General features: G+C 45.8%; 1 protein-coding gene across 1 annotated transcript; it reads left to right on the top strand.

Moving 5' to 3' along the window:
• Positions 1 to 332: 332 nt before the first annotated feature.
• LOC123052331 (O-fucosyltransferase 36) lies at positions 333 to 4,193 on the top strand. Its single transcript, XM_044475469.1, has 3 exons — positions 333 to 1,654; positions 3,385 to 3,634; positions 3,726 to 4,193. The coding sequence occupies exons 1-3, from the start codon at positions 396 to 398 to the stop codon at positions 3,900 to 3,902; spliced, it is 1,686 nt and encodes a 561-aa protein (XP_044331404.1). The 5' UTR covers positions 333 to 395; the 3' UTR covers positions 3,903 to 4,193.
• Positions 4,194 to 19,993: the final 15,800 nt, after the last annotated feature.

The raw sequence follows: 19,993 nt of genomic DNA, 5'->3' as shown, positions 1-19,993 counted from the left end.
TTAGGTCACCTAAGATGCCCTTGCTTTTACGAGCATGTTGTGACGGGTTTCGCTAATTATCAGGCAACTCTCTTCTTTCTCGATGAATTTGAGATCTCCCGACTTTAAAGAAAGAAGGATAACCTTAGATGTAAAAAAAGAGTATATGACCTTATGTTTTTTACTCTGTAATAATCATTGGCATTTTTTGGGTTAAGAAGAGTCGGTTGGACTTGCTCTATCCATCTATCATCAGCTTTGCCTAGTACGCGAAGGTAGACGACAGTCATCCCCACCGTTCGACGGTCACCGTCATCTACCCTCCATCTTTCCCACCCTTCTTCCCCCCAACATCACTCCACCCTCCCGCCCCGCCACTCCCACCCTACACCGACACTTCCCTATCCTCCGCCGCCATGGACCGCGAACCCTCCGTCTCCGACGAGGACGACGACCTCGAGACCCTCGTCCCCCAGAACCACACAAAGCCCCCTTCCCCCTCCTCCCGCTCCCGGGCCTCCTTCGGCATCTCCATCTCCGGCTTCCGCCCCGCGCTTCCCTCCTCGGCCACATCCCTCGGCCGCGTCCTCTGGTCCCGCCGATATCTCCTCATCTGCGTCTGCCTCCCCGTCCTCTTCATCATCCTCTTCTTCTCCCTCGGCGGCGCCTCGTCTCTCCCCGCCTCCATCCGGCTACCCTCCGCCTCGCCCGCCGCCGACCTTGCCTCCTCCCGCATGCGCGAGGCCGAGCTCCACGCCCTCTACCTCCTCCGCTCCCAGCGCTCCGGCCTCCTCAGCCTCTTCAACCGCACTGCCGCCCCTGAGCCCACCAACAGCTCTACCGCCGCCCCTGTCTCGCTGTCTGATCTCCAGACTGCGCTCCTCAGCCAGATCAAGATCAACCGCGAGATCCAGGAGGCGCTCCTCTCAACGCACCACTCTGGGGTCGGCAATGCTACGGATGATGCTTTGGATCTTGATCTGCCAGGTCCCGGATGCAGGAGGAGGGAACTGCCGTACAACCGGCGGACGATAGAGTGGAATCCCAAGAAGAATCGGTACCTGTTCGCCATCTGTCTCTCTGGGCAAATGTCGAACCACTTGATTTGCTTGGAGAAGCACATGTTCTTCGCGGCACTTCTGGGCCGGATCTTGGTGGTTCCCAGCCAGAAGGTGGATTATCAGTACGACAAGGTGCTTGATATCAACCACATTAATGATTGTATTGGAAGGAAGGTTGTGATTACTTATGAGGAATTTGTGGATAAAAGGAAGAAAGTGAGCATCGACCAATTTATATGTTATGTGGCGTCGCCCCCGTGTTACATGGATGAGGAGCATATTAAGAAGTTGAAGGCAGTGGGGATTTCGATGGGGAAGATTGAGGCTGCTTGGCCAGAGGATGCAAAACTGAAAGTGCCAAAGAAGAGATATGTCGCAGATATCACGGCAAAGTTCACGACAGACGCTGAGGTGCTTGCAGTCGGTGAGTTGTTCTATGCTGATGCTGAGGAAGAGTGGATTATGCAGCCTGGTGGTCCATTGGCTCACAAATGCAAGACTTTGATCCAACCAAGCAGGCTCATAATGCTTACCGCACAGCGATTTGTGCAGACTTTCTTGGGTGGAAACTACATTGCTTTGCATTTTCGTCGACATGGCTTTCTTAAGTTCTGGTAAGATATCATATCAGTTAATTAGTAATCAATCACCTCAATATTTAGCAACATGCATGTATTAAGGTTGTTTGTGGAACTTGTGATCCAACGTGCTGACAGGGCTGCATTTTGTTTCTAAGCTCTAGTAGTAGTTGGCTTATCTCTGTTATAATTGGACCGTTCGGGTTGCTCATACATTATCCTCTTTTAGTCATTGCTTGGTTGATGTTGCTTTGGACATTGCAATTTTGGAAAATGAAACTTGTCTGCTTAGATAATTCGTCCACAACACCAGCCACTTATTTTGATAAAGAATGGCTCTTCATTTAGATCTAGGCAGTTAAATTTGTATAAGTCAAAGTCTGACTACTACACAGCTGACCAAATTTAGTATAGGCGGTCTTGATGGGGCTTTTAATGAAGTGTCTGCTAATACTATAAATTAACCATACCTTCCTTATGATAGAGTAAGCTTCATGTAGATAGCATATAGTTTCTCTTCTACTGGTCAAAGTTATTTCTGAAGAGTTATTTTTACTTTAGTTCCTGATACCTTACTGAGGGTGCACCAAAGTTCACGAGCGCTCTGCCTTTTGTTTTGCTGCTCTTGGTCTTGGTTCCTCACATTGTGGGTCATATTTGGTTAGCATATGTCAAACCCATTATCATCCTGATACATCAATAATACACTTCTGTTAAGTGCTCAATACTTACCACCAGTCAGCACCTCGCAGGTTGGGGTAATTTTCTATAGCAGTTAAACAAAATTATTTTTGTTAAAACATAAACTTAATCGTAATTTACTATTCGATATTTTAGTACAGCTATGTCCAAAGAAATCCTACAGAGATGAGCAATGCATTATGAGTTTCGTTGTCAACAGTTCCTGATAGTATGCATTATGAGTTTCCTTGTCAACAGTTCCTGATAGTGTAATAAATTGTTTCTATCTATTTGGTTGACCATGTGAGTTCCGTGACCTCACTTGTTAACTGAACTAGTCCGTTATCTTTGGCTCATTGTTTCACCATGTCACAACATTTCAGAGAAACATATTTAGGTGAACTCTATTTTTTGCTTTTCCATCTTGGATATATCCACTGATATATATGCCAAAGAAGCATGATGTTTGACGAGACAGTTGTTATCTGCTTTCAGTTCATGCTAACACATCATTAGGTTCTTTGAGTTTGTGCTATAGCAATAGTGCTCCTGTGCTTGAAGGTTACAAGCTGTAAGAAATTAGTACCTACTCTATGACTACAAAGAAATAGTGCTCCTGTCCTTGGCGCAGTGGTAAAGCTGCTGCCTTGTGACCATGAGGTCACGGGTTCAAGTCCTGGAAACAGCCTCTTACAGAAATGTAGGGAAAGGCTGCGTATTATAGACCCAAAGTGGTCGGACCCTTCCCCGGACCCTGCGCAAGCGGGAGCTACATGCACCGGGCTGCCCTTTTTTTTATGACTACAAAGAAATCATATATATAAAGCTGACACTTGGTTAGAGCTTGGATTGACACGAACTCTAGCACATACTTGTGTGAATTACTCCTTGCATTTTGTCATTGTAGTTATGGCACCTGTATGCACCATATGTTTGAGGTTCTTTGGGGATTATTGATGAGAAAACAGCTCATTGCATGGAAAATCTGCCGAGACTTTCGGTTCATCACACACAAATATTATTGTACTTTGCAATTATCTTTTCCTGTGTGGCATTAATTGATATATTTTTTCGTCTTCGTGCAGTAATGTGAAGAAAGAGAGCTGCTTCTTTCCCATCCCTCAGGCAGCAGGATGCATCTTGCGGATCATTGAGAAAGCTAATGCCCCAGTAATATATCTGTCGACTGATGCTGCTGGGAGTGAGACGAATCTTCTGCAGTCGTTGGTTGTTTTCGATGACCGGCAAGTACCTCTTGTGAGAAGACCAGAGCATGAAGGTTCAGAGAAATGGGATGCCTTGTTGTACAGAAAACACATGGGTGGAGATGATCAGGTATATATCAATTCCCATCCACTTCCTTTTGTCTTGGTTCTCGTATTGAGACAATGGTTCAGTTAGCAAACCGTGTCGATTGCTTATGCAGGTCGAGGCCATGCTCGACAAGACAATCTGTGCTTTGTCGAACGTTTTCATAGGGTCATCAGGCTCCACCTTCACAGAGGATATCTTCCGGCTACGGAGGGGCTGGGGGTCGATGTCCTACTGCGACGAGTACCTCTGCCAGGGTGAGCTACCCAACTACATAGCGGAGCTAGAGTGAGAAAGTAGTACCATGGTAGAGATTCATAGCGGCATTCTTTTCCCCTTGACGTGCTGGTGATATACATATATCCTGTAAATTGGTGTGTACAACTAAGTGTAAAAGAGTTGGTGATGTCTTCTGTATCAGCGTCGTCCACCGATTTATTCGGGCGGCGTTCGTTATTCTTACACGGTTAGAGAATACAAAGGGGGCCTTTGGGTTGTGCAGTGTTTTATTAACCATGTGTGGTAAGTGAAATGCCCATTCTCTGTACTACTACTACATGGAATTGAATTTTAGTTTACCTTCTGCACTCTGTTTCCATGAAATACATACTAGCATCACAGCGTGCAATATGAGGTGACCAAGTTCGCATGGGTTTGCCTCGAGCTACGGCTTCACACCCTTTGTGCCCGTGCAAACCGCAGGAACCGTGCGTCAGGTCCTTCTAAGAAGAAGCGTCAGACAATCTTACAGGAGGAATGGGTTGGCCCAATAAATTCCAATAAGCTGCTACTGGATCCGTTTTCTGGTTTTAGGAACCCTCTAGAAGGTTCCGGTCCATTTTTTGTTTTTCTGTAGTTTCTTTAGCAGTTTTCTTTTTCAGTTCTTTTCTTCATTTTTTTTCAGTTTCAGGTTTTACCCTTTTCAAAAATTGTTCATAATTTTTTGAGAAATTTTTTCATTTAAAAAAATTTCCCATATAAATGTTCACAGATTAAAAACGGTGATCCTTTTTCATTTAAAAAAATAAAAATTAGAAAATATTTGATAAAATGTTTGTGTTTAAAAATATTCAAATTTTGAAAACAATATTCACGTTTAAAAATGAATATTCACAAAACATTCTAGCAATATTCATGATTTTAAAACAATGCTCTCATTTTTTATTTTTTCCACTATTATATAAATAAATAAATAAGCATCTCTTGTTTTTCTGCAATACAAAAAAATGATTAAAAAATAGTAAAACACAAAGGAAAACACACAGCGCTTGCCCTAATATCTAGGGATAATGGGCCGACCCGCCCGAGCGCCACCTGTGCGGGAGGTGAACAATGGGAGCAACTAAATAGGGATTACCCCGTGGAGGGTTCCCACAGAGGTCATTTTCTTGTGCTTGGGAGCGGAGCGTGCAAGTGATGCACTCAGCACTCGCTACGCGTCGCGCTCTGGACGCGCCCATAAGATTTCCTTCTTTTTGCGCGTGTTATCGTTTTTTTGTTCTTTCGGCTTTTTCTTGGTTTCCTAGGTTTTGGCGAAAAAATGTGCTTCCACAAGAAAGCACAACATGTGCTTCCACAAGAAAGAACAACCTGTGCTTCTCGATAAGGAAAAAAGCAAAGAGTGTGCTAGCACGAGAATGGAAATAGAAAAGGCATGGTATATGCTTTCGTGTGTGCTTCTCGAAAAGGGAAAAAGCACAGTTATGCTTCCCCAAATATGTGAAAAGCACAACTGTACTTTCGGGTTCCTTTTCTTCTTCTTCTGGTGGTTGTTTTTATTCAGTTGTATCTTTCCATGAAAATCATCGAAACCTATTAATATCGGATCTAATTTTGAAGCTCATGACGCGAAAAATCAAACGGTGAAAACGGTTCGTGATTTGAACGCACGGTTTTAAAGATAGAATATTTTGGGAAAATGAATCTACGAGAAAAGGGCAAAACTACCAGGTTGCAACAAGTGGTGTACATGTGCACCAGTTGTCACCACCAGAGAGGGTGGGAGTGACCTTTGCAAAAGGGTACCCCTAACAACTGATTTCAGTGAGCAATTTGACGCAAAGCACGTCATTATAGGATCCTGTTTGACGTTCTTCATTGCAAGATAGCTCTGTTTCGCACAGGGGCATCCCTGATTGGGCCGGAGTGTTCGCAAGATACCGTAGGGTCCAATTTTTACCTACTGTTTAATTTAGGCCGCCGTTATATTCATTTTAAAACAATTGTTTTTTATAACATTTTTCGAAAATTGCAGAATGTTATTTGAAAATGTGAGCATTTTTGGTAAAACCTGAAGATTTTTTAGAAGTTTTATTAACAAAAAATTTCGTGAACAATTTTAAAACTATTGAACATTTTTTGAAAAAACGTGAACATTTTTTTAAAAGCACAATCAATACCAAAAATCCGTTTTAAAATGTTCAAACATGTTTGTAAAATCATGAACATTCTTTTGACAAGGACATTTTTTTTAAATGAAAAGAAGGGAAAAGAAGAGTCTTAGTAAAACAAAAAATAATCAGAAAAATGGTAGAAACCTTATGAAAGGTTCCCAAAGCCGGCAAACACCCTACAAGAAAAGTTTCACAAAATCCTTATACTCTGTACGCTAGCTAAATGGACCGGTCCACCCCGAGCGTTCGCTTCACTCCTCTGTGTGAAAGGTCATCTATTTGACGCAGAATGTGTCCAATAGGATTTGCCCCTTCTAACCCGCAAATGATACAATATTGCTTATAGCAATAAATACTCATTGGGATTGCACACTATCGTAGGAACTTGGGCCAACCCATTTGGAAATGAAGTGCTCATAGGCCTCAGCCGTTTAAATTTATGAATATTTTCCTAATACATGATCATTTTTAATTTCAATGTATTCACATCATTTTTTTCCAACACACGAATATTTTCTGAATTGGTAGAAATTTCGCAAACTTTAGAACAATTTCTAGATCATGAATACTATTTCAATTTTGCTAACATTTTGAAGTCGGAAACATTTGTCAAATTCACGAACATTTTTTTAATTAGCAAACAATAATAATTTGTAAATAATCATAGAATTCATGATCATTTTCAAATTCACGAAATTGTTTTGAATCAAGAACATTTTATTCAAATTATGAGTTGTTTTTATTGTGGAATTTTTTTAATTCACCGACATTTTCTAAATTTTTGAAAGAATTACAAACAATATTTTGAATCCATGAACATTTTTCAAATTCAGGTTTTGTATGAATTCACGAAAAATTCAAATTGAGTTTCATTTTACAAATTTGATGAACAATGTCTTCCTTTGTTGACACTTACTAAATTTGGAACATTTTTAGATTCATGATTTTTTTAATTCATGAACATCGTTGTAAAATTCACAAAACAATTTGAAAATTAACGAATTTGTTTGTATAATTAGTTCAATAAATTGTATATTAAAAAAGGTCAAAGAAAAGGAAAAACAACCAACCCATGTGTGTATATACTGTAGCGCTAGCTAGAGTGGTAGGTCTGATCCTTAGGGCATTTCCAACAGGGTTACCAAATCTTTATATGCTCGGACAGGACGATGTGGACACATGTAGTCATCCAACGTTATTCATCAACTTTTTGCGGATTGGTCGGAATGTGCGAAATCCCACAAACCATTCTTAAACTCGGGGGAGTTCTATGGGAGTACAGATATCCACTGACACCATCAACCCACCATCGAACCCCACCACAAATCCACTTTTCCTTATCCCTTCCTTCTCTCTCCTCTCTTCCTTGAATAAGAGACGGACATTTGATGGATATGGTTAGTTGGCCAGCGCCCGTCCAACTATCCATGGACATTTAATGATGTCCCTTTGATGATTGCTGTTGGATGCCCTTAGATCATCTACCACTGCAATACCCAAGATGTACCCCGAATGCCCGCGGACGCGTCCGGGCACCCTCACTGGCGGTGCCCAGATAGTTGTCTTTTCTCACGGTCCACAACCACACACGCCAAATTCGCCTACTCTATTTCATATAAACGCGTGCAAAGGACATCGATTATAGCAATTCCGAGGTCGGACGTCCACACAGTTCATACAAAATGCCGATCATAGCTAATTAAACATAAAAACCAAATTTAATCATACGGGGGCGGCTAGAGTTCACCACTCACTCGCGGGTCGCTTCCCCTTAGTCTCGGCGGCTCTTCGTGGAGTAAGCATCCGCGGCGAGCGGCTGGTCGTCATCGTCCGTCATAGACCCGATGTCGTCGGAGCCGAAGGATGGCAAGAGGAACCCCGCAAAGCGGCGCGCGGCGCGGCTCTCTCCGCCCCCTAATTTGAGCATGAAACGTTGCATAGGAGCTCCCCAATCCGAGCATGCAGAAGATCAATCACTCAAAAAAAGAAACACGTTTCACTAAAAAAACACGCAGAGCATGATGTCAAAAAAAGAAAGAAAGAAAAAGAAACATGAGAGCATCAGATGTTTTAGCTCTTGATTTTATCGAACTATCCAAGGAGAAGAAGTTGCTGGGTAGAGCAGAACACTACCTCCGCCCCTCCTCCTCCTCCCTCCCAACCCTAGCCGCCCCTCCTCCTCCTCCCCCCTCCACCCTCCACCCTAGCCGCCCCTCCTCCTCTTTCCTTCCTCGCCGCCGCCTGAGGCAGCCGCCGGGTAAGCCCGGGGCGCCAAGGATGGTGGCGGTGGGGCCTCGGTTGCCCTGCCTCTGCGTGGGGAACCCCGGATCTGGAGCGGCAACTCCATTGGCAAGGCACGACCGGCTAGCAGCCGTGCGGGCGGTGGATCTGGCGTCCCGGCCGCGCGGGCGGCGGGATCCGGTGGTCGTTGGCGGCCGGCGGCGGTTTCTGCGGTGGCCGGTGCGCGCGATCTGGCGCCTCCCCTCCTCCCCTGATCGGCGTGCGGGCCAGCCTCGTCGGGCCGCGCTTCCTTGGGTCACCGGTTCTGTACAGGAGGCTCTGCTGGTGGCGGGGATCTAGTTCGGGCGAAATCCCTGGTCGGCCATGGCCAGCTGCGTCGACGGCGACGCCTGAGGGCGTCGTTCCCCTCCTTGGAGGCGTCGGTATGGACTGATCCCCTCACTTCCCCTTCCCCTAGGTCTCCCGGGCGAAAGCCCTAACTTCGTTGGGCGGTGACGGCGCTCACGGCGCCGTTCCCTTCTTGAAGGCGCCGCTTTGGGAACCTTGGGGCTGGGTGGCGATTGTGGGTGGTGGGCAATGGCGGTGGTGCGACCCTATCCTAGCATGGATCTGCGTCCGTTGCTTGAAGATGGACTCGCGTAGGTGGAGGTCGTCGTTTGGCGTACTGGTGGCGTCGATGGCGAAGACACCTGTCAAGGTTGGCACCTCAATCTGCTCTGAAGATGGACCAGTGGAAGATGGTGGCGACGACACATGTGAGTGCGTCGGACCGGTTTGTGCCCCGGACCCGGTATGTGGCTTGGTCGGGGCCTCCGGCTTTAGATGTTAGGCTTAGATGACAGGTCTGGGTATTTGGCCCAGCTTGCATCCCTTCATATTGGAGTAGCGGCAAATGTTGTCAAGATGGCGGATTCAGGTATATTATTATACTGCTTTATAAAGTCCTCGAGAATAATCAATAAAATAGCCTCATGCATCTTTTCGATGTAGAGGTCGGGAGAATCCAAGGAGAAGAAGCTAACTTTTCTGTGTGTCTTTGGCCACCAACTCTACTGCGCAGTGGAGACTCACAGGCGTCGTTGCATCGCAGGTGCCAAGCAGGCCACTGCACGAGATTAGGAGACAGTGCGGCTGCGTGGGACGCGTACGCAGCGACAAAACGAGGGGTCACGGTCTCACAGATCGAAGGGTAAGCAACAAGGGACTGATCCTCTAACGTTAAGGAGGAAAGTTAGGGAAGCTAAAATACCTTAACTTTCCTTCTCTATATCCATATGATTATGGCTAAAACGCTTTAAATTAATTTGTAAATTGATGATCTACTTTATACATTTATAGTAATTACATACAAACAAATTGATGATGAAATAAAATTATTTTTAAATTATTTATATCTACAGTTAATATCAACAGTAAACAATTTGCTAAATAGCTACTAACAGTCCCTAACTTTCCTTCTTTATTTTACACTAGGGTAACACTGTAGCACCGTGATTTTCCTTCTCAATGTTAGAGGATCCGGCTCCGGAATTGACTCCCTGTCGCAGCGAAATAACCACACATAAAAAATGTCACACGCAGGGACACATACCATTTCGTACCCAATATGTTACTGTATGTTTATTCAGCCGTGATCCGATCGGTCCTTCGGTAGAGCTGAAGTGCTGAACTGAAATGAAAGCCTAGATTGCAAAACTGTTGCTTCTAATATCTTGCGAAAAGTTCCACAGGAAGCAACCTGTGTTGCAGTCAAGCACAAGCGAGCAGTGCAGTGTTGCAGGTGGTGTTATACTGTTCGAAGAGTAGGTGGAGTAGCACGTCGTCTCGCCGTGCGTCATTGCATACTGTTGACTTGACGGCAATGCATGCAGCCGTCAATGAGACCAGCTAAACGGCCAACGCCGTACGTGGACCAATATGCAGGATAAGAGCATCTACAGCCTGTCAGGACCCGATCCTAAGTCACACAGATCTAACATATAACACATTATATCATTTTACGGTCTCACGCACAGTATTCTCACGGCTGCCATCTTACCTGGCCCGGAACCGTTCGTGCCTTTTGGCTCACGTATATAATAGTGTCGCTACATCCATATGACAAAGAACTCGGGCCGACATGACTAGTCGTGAATCCAAAGTGGCACTAACTTACAGGGACAGACATACATGACCCAGCAACGAACGTGTCGGTCATCAACGTATGAACCCAAGTCGTAGCAAGCTACAAGGACTTAAACGAACAACGTGTGACATTTCCCCGAAGGGACAGACACAGGAACGAAGAAGGACACATACCGGCCAGCCTAAGTGTTCCGGAGCAGTAGCAAACTACCATGGCTCAGTGGAAGCACTAGGAGACATTTCCCCATAAGAGAGGCTACCAAGAATAAACAACTAGGTTATCGGATCTCACACATACCAAGCATTTCAATAACATACACACAATATGCTCGATATGTGCAATACAACATGGCATCACAACAAAACTCTATGACTCCAAGTATTTATTCATTAGGCTCCGAGGAGCCAGATATTACAAACATGGGTGTGATGACCCAACATTCAAGTCATACAAGCAACAAGCACATACGGAAGCATAAACATGTCTGAGTACAGACATCTGAAAAGAGAGAAGGCTAGTAAGCCTATCTATCTACAAGACCCTCCAAAGGGTACAAGATCGTAGGTGAGGTAACAAGCTAAACGTTGAAATCCACGCGGAACTACTAGCGAGACTGAAGTCTCTCTGCAAATCATAAATTAAGCAAACGTGAGTACAAATGTATCCAGCAAGACTTACATCAGAGCTAGCTACATATGCATCAGTATCAACAAAGGGGGTGGTGGAGTTTAACTGCAGCAAGCCAGCTTTGACTCGGTGGCTATCCTGAACTAAGACTGCTGGTAACTCTTTTGAGGTGGCGCACACGAGTCCACATATTCACCATATCAATACACCATTATGGATCCGTTCCCGTCTTCCTACGAGAAGGCCATCCATAGCACTCACGCTTATCTTGCGCATTTTAGATTATCCACTTTCACTTGTCTATGAACTGTATAAGCAACCAAATAGTCCTTTACCGCGGACACGGTTATTCGAATAGATGATGTTAACCCTGCAGGGGTGTACTTCTTCACACACGCTCTCGCCACTTACCGCCATGTACACGTCATGTATCTCAGCAACCTTCAAGCGAAATCCTAGCGAGGGTGTCGGCCACGACCTGACTAACCACATAAGTCCCTAGTCCAGGTTTATCGCTTATTTAGGTTCCATCCGCGGGGAGTCCGGCCGAGGTTTCCACTATGGCCCCGAACGATGTGTGCAGGGTTCCCGAGGCACCAAACGGGCATCCCGGTACACCGTGGCACATGCTACCGCATCACAGCCCACCCCTAGGGTCAGCGCTGCGCACGACCTCCAGCATACTACAAACACCAGAAACTACTTGCAACTCCTGGACAGAGGACAGGGGCGGTTAATAAGTCGAGAGAGTCAATTAAGGATCCCAATGTGTGGTAGTAGCTGATCTTAAATCACACATACAGATCTCAGTTCCTAAGGACGGTTCCAATGAAACAACCCACCATGTACTCCTACATGGCCTTTGTAGCGACCAGACCTCAAATAGTCTGATCTACCGTGCACCAGTGTCATCCCTGGATCAGTAATGCTGATACGCACAGTACTTGGAGGATTTATAACAGAGTAGCAATCACACACTTATTACATCGAGTATCTCAAGAGAGAAATAAGTATGACAAATATGGCTTAAGGCCATCTAAAACAATAACATCGGAAGACTTGGAAGATAAGTGAGTCCATCAACTCCAACGGCATCACTGAGTATAAGACCACGACCTAAGGCACCTTACTCGTCGTCTGAAAAGTCTGCAACATGAAACGTTGCAGCCCGAAAACGGGTCAGCACATGGAATATGCTGGCAAAGTAACACATAGAGAGTAATGAACAGAATAATGCTATACTACATGCATATATGGCTGGTAGAAGGCTCTATGGTTACAATTTTTGCGAAAAGCCAATTTTTCCCTACTACAAAGGAATAAATTTTATTTAACTATCATGGTGGTTGTTAAACATTGAGAATGGTTGACAGCATTCTCAATCCCAATTAAGTATCATCATCAAACCCAACAAAATTAATTAAAGTAACATGATGAGATTCACATGATAATCCAGATACTAGATACTCAAGATGTCCATAACCGGGGACACGGCCAACCATGATTAGATTGTACACTCTGCAGAGGTTTGCACACTTTTCCCCACAAGACTCGATCTCCTCCGTTGGGAATTCTCGCACTTCATGGTGTTTGAGAAACGGATGACCGAGACACAGTCTTTCAGATGTGTTAACTCTCTACTCCGGGTAGACAGTACCACCTACATCCCCTACATCTGCTAGTCTACCTCTTCAAGAGCTCACACAACCTACTCAACTATGCTAGAGCCCATAATAGCTTGTGGCTGCACACGGAAGTTTCTAGCATGAATAATCTCATGATCCCTTTGAGCCTGGGTGGCGGTCCAAAAGAAAAACAGGCAATCCTGGAATACCCAGGTACCTCAATCCACCCAGATGTGAGTTTTAGTTGCCACCTTAGGTTTAACCATTAATTAACAATCTCACATCTGTCATGGATACACTCAAACCCAATCCACGTCTACTAGCATAGCATAGCAATATGAGCAAACGTAGAAGTAACTCCCAAAGGTTTGATAATAAACAGGGCAATAGGTACTACCTCATCTACTTCCCAGAACCCACAATTTAATTAGATCCTAATCATGCAATGTTTGAGGGTTGATCTAATGCAATAAAACCGGGTAGTAAAAGAAGTATGATCAAAGTGTTACCTGCCTTGCTGATGATCCGTGAAACTTAGAGATTCGAAGTAGCAAGCGGCGCACTCCGGGTACTCTATCGCAAACAAACAAGCATACACTAAGCACTCATCTAATGCACAGGTAAAACTCAAATAAAAGATCTAACCAGAAAGTTCAACTTAAGAACTCCGGTTTGCAAAAAGAATCAAATCAAACGAAGCAACGAAAGTCAAACGGCGAAAGAAACAAGCTTCGTTTACTAATCTGGATCTAAGTCAAATTTTATAGTAGCAAAACCTTGTTTGAGTAGGTTAAACGGAAAGAGAATTTCGAGACGAAACTCTAGGCGCTTGAATCGCCTGATTCCGATAAACGAGCTAAAAGATATACCAGAACGAAAATCTGATCAGAAATCGCGATCTGGAATAATCGCGGAAAATCCGGCGAAAAAGAAAACTGACGAACAGTTAATCGAACGGACGTTCGTTAACTGCGGCTAAACAGCGAATACGTTCGTTAAAACGAACGAATCAGCGAACGTTCACTAACTAACTAAACCGAAAAAAATAAACCGATCTATATAAAAATAAACCTAGGGTTCCTAAAAAAATAAACCGAATCGGGTTTAAAAAAACGGACTCGGCAGCGGCGGCTTCGGTTACCTCCGGCGAGGTGACTCCGGCGGGGCTTCGAGGTGCGGGCGGGGTGCGGGGAGGCGGCGGGTGGCGACGGGGTCGACGAGGGGCGACGGAACGGCGTCGGGGCGGCTCCTCGCGGCGGTGGCGGCGGGCTTCGGTCGGGGCGGGACGGGGTGAGGGAGGTGGCGGCGGCCCGGGGTATATATAGGTGGGGGGGGCTACTCCGGCTTGGGGAAGGGGGCGCCGGGGAGGCGTGGCCGTCCCGGACTCGGGCGACGGCGGCGTGCTCGTCCCGGTCTCCAGGAGGGAGATGGCGACGCGGGATGGGCCGGCCTGGCTCGGCTGGGCCTCGGCCCAGTCGGGCGGGGGGATTTATTTTAAATAATTTCGCCGAACTAAAAAAATCATAGAAAAATAAATAAAAATCCAAAAATGCCAAAACAAATATTCGCTGTATAATTAAAATAATTAGAACAAGATGAACATTTTCTTGGCCCAAAAATGCAGTTTTCAAAACGTGCAATTTTTCTCATGCAATTAAAATTGCAAATAAAATCCGAATAAAATCAAGTATTTGATTTTAATATTTTTCCTCCAATATTTCAATTATTTTGGAGAAGTCATATTTTCTCCTCTCATATATTTTAATATGAAATATTTTTCGAAGAGAAAAATAATTAAAACCAAAATCCTCGTTTCATTATTTGATAAAAAAAATCAAATGTGAAAACCGGGAAAAATCCCCAACTCTCTCCGAGGGTCCTGGAGTTGCTTAGGATTTTCGAGGATTTGCCAAAATGCAATAAAATATGCTATGCAATGATGATCTAATGTATAACATTCCAAATTGAAAATTTGGGATGTTACAGCCTTTCATCGATACCTTTACCAAATCGTGTTCACACACTTAGCTCTCAACAGTAGGACATGTTCACACACCTCCAATTCATCCCTGATGAATCAGACCTGACTCAACTCTAAGAAGTAGCAGGCATGAAAAACAAGCATGAATGAGTAGGCACATCAGGGCTCAAACAATTCCTACTCATGCTAGTGGGTTTCATCTATTTACTATTGCAATGACAGGTCATGCAGAGGAAAGGGGTTCAACTACCGCAGCATGTAACAGATGAATCGTTGTTGTCCTAATGTGGTAAAAGAGAGCAGGAGTGAGAGAGTGGGATTGCATCGGAATGAACAAGGGGTTTTTGCTTGCCCGGCACTTCTGAAGATAGTAAAACTCTCCATCGGTGTCATCGAACTCATCGTCGGAACTACGTCCACTGAAAGGGGACAGATACCGGCAAACAGAGAAAGAACACAATCAATGCAATGAAACAATATGATGCATGAATGTGACATGGCAATATGCTGTGATTTGAGCTAATGCAACTAAAATCAGGAGGGTTTGAGCTAATTTGAACCAAGGGTTCAAATTCAAACTCAAGTTATGAATTTATAATGTGCATTATCATGTTTTAATCTATACAGCAAGCTTAAGTTACTTTGTCATGCATATAACCTGTACCAATGGATAGATTGGATTTTTCTGATCATTTTTCATATATAAATTATTTCATTTGGAGTTACGGTTGAATTTCTATTAATTTTAGAAGTTTTGGATATTTTCTGAAATAAATAAATCATTTCTGATTTATTTTAAATCCCAGAGAATATTTACCGCATCAGCATGACATCACTGTGATGTCAGCGGGTCAACGGGGCTGCCCAGGTCAAACCTGACCAGTGGGGCCCACTGGTCAGTGACCAAGTCACTAACTAATTTTAATTAGCGTTAAACTAAACCTAACCAAAAGATTAGCCTGGGCAGGGCCCACATGTTAGTGACCCGGGGTAGTCAAACCCCCGGTCAAATGGCCCAAACAGGCCGGCGGCTCGACGCCAACGTCTTCAGACGCGACAGAGGGGTGCGGGAATCGCCCTCCGGCGTCCAAATGGATGGCCGAGGCCCTCTACGGGACTAGGGGGCTCATCCGCGCCGTTTGGTGCAAGTGGACTCGTAGGAGACGACCCAGAACGGCGGCGGCGACCACTCGCGCAACGGCCTGCGTTCGGACATCGAACGTTCCAACGTCGAAGGGCATGACAGGAGCAACGGGTGGTTGCTACGGACCCGTGGTGATGCGCTGAGCGCGGTGGCGCGCTCGGTTTCGAGCTCCAGTGGACGTGGCCACGGCAGCGAGGAGCTCAGGCGGCGGTGCGATTCGGTCGTCGACGAAGCAGCGACTACGGAGAGAGAAAAAGCACGAGAGCGAGAGGAAAGGAGGAAGTGGCTCATGGCGGTTCGAATGAGTTAGACGGCGAGCTCGGGGAAGACCTGGAGCGGTCGGCACGGCGGGGGCGATCTCCGTGGCCGAAGGTTGAAGACAGGGTTGGTGATGGCGTTCGAGGCTTCCGGCGGGGCTTGGCTCGGTGAAGGCGTCGAGGACGAACTGGCGGAGCTTCTTGGCGCGTCGGTAAGGCGTAGGGTGACCGGTGGCAGCGGATGGCGGTGACGGCTTTGCTCGGGCTACGCGGGAGAGAGAGCAGAGGAGGGGGAGGAGGTCCAGGGAGAGAGCTAGGGATCCGAAAGGATCCAGGGGGTCGCGTGGCATCTCAGGGGAGGCCGGGACAAGCAGGCAGAAAGGAGGTGGCCTTGCGCGTGCGTGCGCGCGGTGACGACGCGCCCTCGCGTCCTTCTGGCGCGGTGGAGACGATGACTCGCACTGGGCCAGCACAGTGCTGGGCCAGCCAGTTGGCTGCCAGGTAAGCCAGGTGGGTTTTCTCTCTGGTTTTCTAATTTTGTTCCTGTTTTCTATTTTCTGCAGTATGTTTGAATTTGGTTTCCTGACCAAATAATTCTTGTTGCTTCTGAAAATAATTGTGGATGCAAACTGAATTATTTCAGAGCCCCACAAAACATTTCAGAATCATTGGAGCAATAAAAATAATTATAGGATGTATTTCCTCCAACTCAAATATAATATGAGTTAATTCAAAATTCCAAAAATGTCCTAGAAATATATTCATCATTTTTGGCAGAGGTTTCTACCTTAACCAAAAATCATGAACTTTTCTTGAGGCACTTTGGGTTCAACGAAAATATTTTTAGGTTAAACCTAGTTGAGTTCTTTTGGTGCTAGGGTTTGATCAATCCCCATTTCAACTTTAAATAAAATTTAAACATGATGCAACATGATTAAGCAAGGACAACAGGGGTTGAGCTAGGGCTGTGACACAGCCGGGCGCCTAAAACCCGCCTAATACGTCTGGGCGGGCCGCTCGGTCACTGACCAGTCATGATTTTTTGACCCAAACGGGTTCCTTAAACGTGACCGACACCCCTCATACCCAGTCCAAATATGGGGCGGATATGGAGGCGTCCGGGCACGCCCGCCACGTCGGACCCAACAGCCCGACCCCACCACAAATTGCACCAAATCCATCAAACCCTTCCTCCTCCTCCCGCCGCCCTCCAACATTTCGTGCACCCGGAGCCTCGCCGTCCCCCACCCTTGCTCCCAATCCTCACCATCGGTCCCGATCCACCGCCGGAGATGTCGCCCAGCCCGACCCAGACCGCCGTGATAGAGATGCGGTCCTCATCGTACGTCGGCGGGGTCCCTTCGTTGGGTATGACTTCCAAGGCAGAGAACGTCGCCCAGAAGTTGCGGCGACGCCCACAGCGAGAGAGGGAGGCGGTGGCGGCGGCGCAGGGAGGTTCGGACATGGTGGAACAGACGTCTCCTCCACCGTGCCCAGATCCCTGCACCCCTTCCATCCGAGCGCCGACGCGAATTACGCTATCCGACCCCGTTGGGACAGAGGAGCATTCGACGGCTGGATGGGCCGTTCCGGAGAGCTTTTCACCCATGCACATGTCGTCGGTTGACATATGTGACTCGCCGTAGCTCGTTCGAGCACGGATGAGCACGGGCATCGGCAGTGCCTAGGATGCCGTCGACATGTTCGACGGACTGACTGAATAAGAGTTGATGCGTTTTCTTTGCTCCTGTCCAATCAGATTTTTGCATAGACCACTAGTTCATTTCGCACATGGTGAATGCTTGCAAACCATAATCATGTAGGAGGCGTTCTTGTCAAACTTGACCAATGACAATGAAGATCAACCGAAATGAAGTATGAATTGGAGGCCACCACCGCATTTGAAGTTGGGACAGCATCCGATCCCAATCTGAGCAAGAAGGAGAAGAAGGCCAAGAGGGCAAAGGCAAGAGGTACAACATTCTCATGATTTGAGGACATATTGTTGGTCAAAGCTTGGTTGGCCACAAAGATGGATCCAATATGCGGCACCGAGCAAAAGGGGAACAAGTATTGGGAGAAAATTTGGAAGGAGTCACGAACAAAAGGAGTATGTGGAGCTGCATCCTATCATGATCACCCGCAATATGGCATCTCTCCAACACCGTTGGGGGATCATCCAAGGGGAAGTGAACAAGTACGTCGGCTACTACTCACAAGTGACCAAACACCCTCAAAGTGGGATGGGAGTGCCAACTCACGTAAGCTCAATTGCTTCATCTTGTCGTCATTTGCATATGCCTCTTGTGTTTGAATTCTCATGCTGATAATCCCCAAGTGTAGGGAATCATTGTAGCAATTCCCAAAGGTGGAAGTGATAAGTATGGAGTGTCGAACCCACAAGGAGCTAAAGGTAAGATCAATATTCTCTCAAGTCCTATCTGCCACTGATACGACTCTACATACACCGAACATTTGCTTCCAACTAGAAACGAGAAATAAAACTACGTTCTGAGTATGAAGAGGATAACTTTGCATGATATCGAAGAGCTAAAACATAAAAGTAGGTGCTGTTATCATAAAGTTAGAATATATTACTAAATATTATAAATAGCGAGTGTGGAAGAATGATGGGTCGGTGTGTGGAATTATCCTAGGCAATTGTTAACAAGACCGGTAATCACTATTGCAATTTCATATGAGGGAGAGGCATAAGCTAACATACTTTCTCTTCTTGGATCATATGCACTTATGATTGGAACTCTAGCAAGCATCCGCAACTACTAAATATCATTAAGGTAAAACTCAACCATAGCATTAAAGCATCAAGTCCCCTTTATCCCATACGCAACAACCCCCTTACTCGGGTTTATGCTTATGTCACTCAAGCAACCCACTATAAGCGAATCATGAACGTATTGAAACACCCTACAGTGGGAATCCCTCACGCTTGTGCGACATGGAGGGCACAATAGGATAGCACCAAAATAGAACATACAACTCATACCAATCTAGATCACCAATCAACCCAAAGACAAATGATATCTACTCAAAACATCATAGGATGGAAACACATCATTGGATCATAATATGTGGCATAAAGCACCATGTTCAAGTAGGGATTACAGTGGGGTGCGGGAGAGTGGACCGCGTAAAAGAGATGAGGATGGTGATGATGATGGTGATGTTGATGAAGACGATCACCGCGACGATGATTCCCCTCCCGATGGCACTTCGACGCCACCGAGAGAGAGGAGGAGAGGTTCTCCCCCTTGTGCTTCCTCCTCCATGGCCTCCCCCCTAGATGGGGAGAGGTTCTCCCTCTGTTCCTTGGCCTTCATGGCGATGATGGCCCCTCCGGGATCCTCCCCCATGGCCTCCGGTGATGATGACCCCCTCCGGCAGGGTGCCAGAAAGGGCCTAGATTGATTTCTCGTGGCTACAGAGGCTTGCGGCGACGGAACTTCCGATGTAGGTTATTTTCTGGAGGTTTGGATATTTATAGGAGAGGTTGGCATCGAGAACAAGTCAGGGGGCCCCACGGGAAGTCCACGAGGCACAGGGGCGCTCCCCAGGGGGGTGGACGCCCCCTCCACCCTCGTGGGGCCCACGGGACTCCCCTCCAGTAACTCTTTGTTCATTATTTTTTATATTTTCCAGAAAAATTCTCCGTTGATTTTCAGCGCATTCCGAGAACTTTTATTTCTGCACAAAAACAACACCACAGTAGTTTTGCTGAAAACAGCGTCAGTCCGGGTTAGTTCTAATCAAATCATACCAAAATCATATAAAACAATAGTAAACATGGCATGAATACTTCATAAATTATAGATACGTTGGAGACGTATCAGCATCCCCAAGCTTAATTCCTGCTCGTCCTCGAGTAGGTAAATGATAAAAGAAATAATTTATGAAGTGTGAATGCTAGCAAGTGCTTAAGTTTGATCAATGATAGTTTCAATCACTTTTTCTACCATCATTATATATCAT

Source organism: Triticum aestivum, chromosome 2D, assembly GCF_018294505.1.
Source record: "Triticum aestivum cultivar Chinese Spring chromosome 2D, IWGSC CS RefSeq v2.1, whole genome shotgun sequence".
NCBI lineage: Eukaryota > Viridiplantae > Streptophyta > Magnoliopsida > Poales > Poaceae > Triticum > Triticum aestivum.
Note: the sequence above shows the minus strand (reverse complement) of the source record. Positions and strands in the feature narration are given on the sequence as shown.

What these genes read in the sequence shown, in the direction of transcription:
- LOC123052331 (XM_044475469.1), top strand. Translation starts at nt 396, where the DNA reads ATGGACCGCGAACCCTCCGTCTCCGACGAGGACGACGACCTCGAGACC. An exon ending in CATGGCTTTCTTAAGTTCTG is followed by an intron (nt 1,655 to 3,384) that starts GTAAGATATCAT and finishes GTCTTCGTGCAG; the next exon opens with TAATGTGAAGAAAGAGAGCT. An exon ending in ACATGGGTGGAGATGATCAG is followed by an intron (nt 3,635 to 3,725) that starts GTATATATCAAT and finishes TTGCTTATGCAG; the next exon opens with GTCGAGGCCATGCTCGACAA.